Source organism: Falco rusticolus, unplaced genomic scaffold (assembly GCF_015220075.1).
Source record: "Falco rusticolus isolate bFalRus1 unplaced genomic scaffold, bFalRus1.pri scaffold_161_arrow_ctg1, whole genome shotgun sequence".
In the NCBI taxonomy this organism is placed as follows: domain Eukaryota; kingdom Metazoa; phylum Chordata; class Aves; order Falconiformes; family Falconidae; genus Falco; species Falco rusticolus.
In genome coordinates, this window is record NW_023618179.1 from 1 (window position 1) to 5,773 (window position 5,773).

Below are 5,773 nucleotides of genomic sequence, written 5' to 3' on the forward strand. Positions count from 1 at the left end.
TGCTCACACTCTTCGTGTTTTAGGTAAGATCGTATCAGGGGCTCTGTAGCTCACCCAGTGTGCTGTCTCCATCACATTTCCTCTGCTTTTCTGGAGTGGTGGTGGTACAAGGAGAGAAATGGGCCGTGAGGCCTTGCAATGGCTTTAACGTGTGAAAGTACCTTGGGAGCCTGAACAGTAGTAGAATTACTTTGATGTGTCCTGGAGGAAATTTTTTTGTTTGTTTTTTTTCACGCGTTGCTCTGTGTGAATGACATTTTAGCAGCCAGTTGTGGGTGGTGGAAATCTGCTTGGTGAGCTTCTCCCTGTAGAGGAATGAAGGCGGTGGGTTGATTAGCATTGATAACACGCAGCTGTGGCCTTGCCTCAGAGGCAGTGGGTTGATTGACATGGACGATGTGCAGGTGTAGCTGGTTCCCGCTAAGGGGTTAAATAGCCCTGTGGCTTGTGGGAGAAGGGGTCAGATGGAGGAGGAGCAGTGTGGTCTGGCCTCTGGAGGAAGGTGCTACAGCACCGGCAGTAGAATATGGCCAACGGTAAAGCCTTGTTGTGGTCTGCTAGTTTGATAGCACTGCAACATGTCCCCAGCAAAGAGTTTGGGGTAGAAAGGAACGATTATCCTCTGCTCTAAATGTGATACTGTTTGGGGAAGAAACACGCCTCACTCTGACAAAGGAAAAAATGGCTCTGTAAATGCCACAGTATTTACTTGTACAGGTTCTCGTGTGGCACAGATCTGCTCTCACTGAACTCCAGGGTGAAGAGGCAATTTCCCCTGTCTCAACCCTACCCCACTGAGCCCTTCCCAGAGGCGGCTTTACTTCTTCAACAGCCTCTGAGCAGTGATAATCAAGGTGCCTTGCTTCCAAGTCTTTGCCTAGCAGACTGCGTCACCACAGTCCTTGCCTTGAAGTTAACAGGATTAAGGATCTGTACAAGGTGTCTGTGCGCATTCCCCCGGACAACGAGAAGAGCAACCCGATCAGAATTGAAGGAGACCCACAGGGGGTCCCACAGGCCAAGAAAGAGCTGCTGGAACTCGCTTCCCGTATGGTGAGTGAGTAGGATGTGATGTTTGGGAGACTGCAGGGTTTGGGCTCTCGTGTTCCCTTGTAACCTTCTGGTGCGAGTGTGTGCCCCTTGCCCACCGAGCACTTGGATCTCATGACAAGTGCAAGTTCCTCTTCACAAATGTCTTCCTCTGTTCCCTCGGGTAGCAGGTCAATGCAGAGTGAATTTTGTCTAGAGAAAAGGGGGACAGTGCTGGCAAGTAAACCGTCGGGCAGCAAACTGCTAAGTAAAAGTATATGGCTCTCTGGCTGAACACTCAGAGTGCGCTCTGTTCCCATCAGGAAAATGAACGCACAGCGGACCTAATCATTGAGCAGAAATTCCACCGGACCATCATTGGGCAGAAGGCTGAGCGGATCTGGGAAATCCAGGAGAAATTCCCAGAGGTAAGGCTTTTTAGGAGATGAGGAATCCAGAGGGGTTATTTCCTACATGGGTAGTAGGCCTGTCGTCACAGAAGTCGTAACTTTAGTGGCTCTGTAGCGCAAGTGTCTGAGAAGATAGTTCTTTTAGCCAGAGGCCGCTAACACGGTTCCCCTTTTCTGAATGGGAAAAGGGCATGTGTAGGATCCCCCCAACCTTTGCATGTGTCTGACACAAGGGCTCTTGCATTTGCTTGAGCTGACTATAAATGACCGCTCCTGCAGGTTATCATCAGCTTCCCAGACCCTGCACACAAGAGTGACATCGTCCAACTCCGAGGTCCCAAAAACGAGGTGGAAAAGTGCACCGAGTACATGCAAAAGATGGTGGCAGACCTGGTAAGGAGGTCTTCTGTCTGCTGTTCCCTCCTACGTGCCTGGATAACCCTGGGGCAAAGCAGAGCTCTACTGGCTTGGGTAGAGCTAAAACACCTCAAGAGGAGGGAGCTGTCGACGCTGTTTTGGCTGAATGGAGGCAGGGGGTAGTACCTGTTATGTGAAGGCTATAGGGGAACGTCCTTGCCTTTGTTTAGTCTTACAAGTCCCTCGTATAGAGAACTTCCTTGGGTCTAAGCCTATTTTCAAAAGCTCGTTTATCAGAGTTCCTGAAGTCGGGCCTCCCTTGCCACGACAGTGTAATCTTCAGTTCTCCCTTCCTTTCTCCCTTAGGTTGAAAACAGCTTTTCTATTTCTGTCCCCATCTGCAAACAGTTCCACAAGAACATCATAGGGAAAGGAGGTGCCAACATCAAGAAGGTGAGATATCGTTCCTAACTCAAGTGCTCGTGATGATCGCTGCCTGCAGCAAAAGCCCACTGGATGCTCTCTCCTGCTCATTGGTGATGTCAAATATAGCCTGCAAGGGCTTTTCTTCTGACATGGGACACTTCTGAGATGATTTTTTTTTTTCTTTGTGGCAGATCCGTAAAGAAAGCAACACCAAAATTGATCTCCCAGCAAAGAACAGCAGCTCGGAGACAATTGTTATCACAGGCAAGAGGGCAAACTGTGAGGCTGCTCGCCACAGGATTCTTGCCATCCAGAAGGAGCTGGTAAGTGAAGCGACTGGCCTTTTGCGGTTGAGGGACTTGACAATGTTGCTAGAAGACACAGATACAGACGTGGTTGTAATGGATGAGGGCAGGGTGGAGACAAACGTGTCGGTCTGTTCGTGACTCGTAAACCAAAGTCTGTGACTGCTCCTGTCAGGAGTAGCCAGTCTCCAAGCCCTCTGCTCAGGCATTTCTTCCAGCTGTATAAAGCTCCTAGCAAGGTGGGAGTCAGAGGGTAAGCAGAGTGGGTGCAAACACATTTCTGCAGCTTGACTCAAGAGGCTGGTACTGTCCTCCCTTAGGCCAACAGCACAGAGGTGGAGGTCTCTATTCCTTCCAAACTGCACAGTTCCCTCATTGGTGCCAAAGGCCGCTTCGTCCGCTCCATCGTGAAGGAGTGTGGTGGAGTCCACATCCACTTCCCCACCAAGGGCTCTGGCAGTGACACCGTGAGCATCAGGGGCCCAGCCCAGGGTGTGGAGAAAGCCAAGAAACAGCTGCTGCACCTGTGAAACAGCACAAGGTCTTAATCAATCAATCAATCAATAAATAAATAAATGGCAATGCTCTGTTTGTGTTGAGAAAGGCATCTAGTCTGACTAACTAGAAAAGAAAAGGTGGGCACCTGAAGGAGGGAAGGAGGCCATCAAGTCAGGAAATCGTTGAAGAAAGAAAATGGAAAGGTCTATTCCACCTAGATCCCCCTAGATCTATTATGAATAGAATGACCGGGTGTCCAAATCTGTGTATTATTGCAAATGTGCTGTGTCAATTTTCTCACCCCAGAGAGCAGGGAGCAGCACTTTTGTGCTGTGCCTGACATGGCTGCCAGGGCAGGGTGAGAAGCAGCAAGAGAATTCCTTCCTGGAACCCTCTCCAGGGGAACAGTGCTGCGCTTTCCCAAGCCATGTTTTTTGGTTCTGTATGGGTGTAAATGTGCTGTGCCAATTTTTCACCACAGAAAGCAGGGAGCAGAACTTTTATGATGTGCGTCATATGTCTGCCAGGGCAGATTGAGAAGCAGCAAGAGGATTCCTTTCTGGCACCTTCTCCAGGGGAATTTCCCAGGTCCCGAGAGACTGCTGGTGCCGGCTGCAAGGGCGCTCCCAGATAAAGGGTGGTCCTGTGTGATGTTGGGGTTGGAATTGGCGATGTCTCCTTTCCTTAGTCACGTTAAGGCTTTGCAGTGACAATTTGGTGCTTCGCTCCTATTGCTCTTTTATCATATCGCTCACAATAGCTACTGCTGTTTCCTTTTATCATATTGCATGCTATTTTCCTGTATTATAATACAAGAAACTGCCTTGGATATGTTTCAATGATTGATATGTTTGATCGATTTGATGTGGAGTTCATCTTTGCTGGGTATCCAGTCAGTCAGCAAGACATAATTTGGCATAGTGGGCAGCATATGAAGCAAAAATGTCTTTATTTAGGAAAAAAAAAATGTTCCTCGACTGGCTATTGTCAGGTGGGAACCATTGCCTTATGGTGTTTGGGCCAGAGTGGTCTGGTGGTGCTGGGCAGTTGGGCCATGCCAGGGACAGAGGGACGGGAGCAGGGGAGGGGGCGGGGGAAGGGGTTTAGGGAGGGACGGGTGGGGATGGACCAGGGTGTGTGGGGGTGGGGGGTGGGGCAAGGATGTGTGTTTGTGGGAGTGGGTGTATGGGGGGTGGGGGAGGTGGAGGCAGGTGGGGGGGTGTGTATTGATAAATCGGGGGTGGGGTAGGGTGGGGGGGTGTGTGTTATTTAGAGAACAGAGTGGGGAGTCTGGGGGAAGGGTTTTAGGGATGGTTTGATGGAGGCCTTTAGGGAAGGACCGGGGGGTTGGGGGAAGGACTTTAGGGCTGGACCGAGGTTGGGGGAGGGACTTTAGGGCTGGACCAGGGTCTGGGGGAAATGTTTTAGGGCCAGGGCGGGGAGGTGGAGGTGGGGGATGATTTCAGGAACAGCCTGGGGTGGAGGAGGGGGTCAAGGGAAGTCTTTCAGGGTTGTTTGGGGGGAAGGATTTTAGGGACGGATGTGGTGTCTGGCGGGACGTTTGATGCCACTGTATAGATTCCACTGTATATACGTTTATGTCCAGGGATTCTGTTAAGGGAAGGCTGCTGGCTCGGCAAAGGGACAAGATGTCTGAGCTCCCCAGTTACCACGCTCTGATTTGCTGTGTAGCTCTACGTTAAACACACCTGCGCACAAAGGTTAGGCCAAGCTGACTCTCTAAAGCTGTTAGAAGTGACGAATTAAGGGACCTCTCATCCAGGGAGTCAGCCTTGGGAAGGATGGGGAACAAAGAATGGATGGGGAAAAGATCTCCGTTCTCTTCAGTGATGCAGAAAGAGCCTCTGGGTGAGGACGTTGTGGTCGCAGGAGGAGACAAGCCGATAAGAGTGCTGCGATCCGCAGAATGTTGGTTGGAATTTGGACAAAGGTAATTGTTGTGGGGGGAGATCGCGACCTCTGACTCAGATAGCCCCCCGAGAGAGGGCAAGGCCCCGCTTGGGGAGCACGGGGAGCTAGTAAAAAACCTCAGCAGTGCTGTCTGAGGGTGTGTGCTCGTTTGCATTAAAGCAAGCAACTTGTAACCCATCCCGTGCCTGACTGAAAATGCATGTGTAATGCGCTATGAGTGTGCAAGTGCTCTGCTGTCCATAGTGCGTGCCCTCGAGGAACTGGGTGAGCACGCTCAGAGGAAACATTCCCCCGTGCTCCCAGCACTGCCATAAAGAATGCCGGCCTTCTGAAACTTGCAAGCAAGGCTTAGAGGGTTTTTCTCCCTGACCGACTTTATGGCATCATTCCCACCATACTGGAGAAAGCAAATCTTTTTTTGTTTGGTGGTGAAAGCAGCTTGGGGAGTGTCACTGAAATGGAGCACTTTTTTAACCTCAGGTCACTCGTTTGAGTGATTTTATCATGCCCCGGCAAGCAGAAGCTATCACTCCACTTTAGGCCTTGGTCTAATAGTCATGCAAAGCAATAAAGTCATTCTGAGATCTGGAACAGGCCCCAATATAAATTTTATAAAAGTGCATCTTGGCTGCTCTTTATCTTTGCATGGGTGTTTTTCCCTTTTCTCCAGACTGTTGAAGCTCTGAAAGGCACCAGTGAGCTGCTCTCCCTCAGTTTGCTCCTTTGCCTTTGGGGAGTGCGGTTCATGTTTTCTTCATGGCTCTGCAGAGGAGAAGATCCATGAATACACAGCCTTGCTTGAATTGATCTTGCTGG

The 5,773-nt window shown here is 50.3% G+C and overlaps 1 protein-coding gene across 1 annotated transcript; it reads left to right on the top strand.

The window, feature by feature from the left end:
- Positions 1–854: 854 nt before the first annotated feature.
- Positions 855–3,079, top strand: LOC119142014 (vigilin-like; the record flags this gene model as incomplete). The annotated part of the gene is made up of 6 exons (XM_037374718.1): positions 855–1,053; positions 1,353–1,457; positions 1,719–1,832; positions 2,163–2,249; positions 2,414–2,545; positions 2,848–3,079. Coding segments are annotated over 6 exons (847 nt in total), but the record flags the coding sequence as incomplete, so codon positions are not given.
- Positions 3,080–5,773: the final 2,694 nt, after the last annotated feature.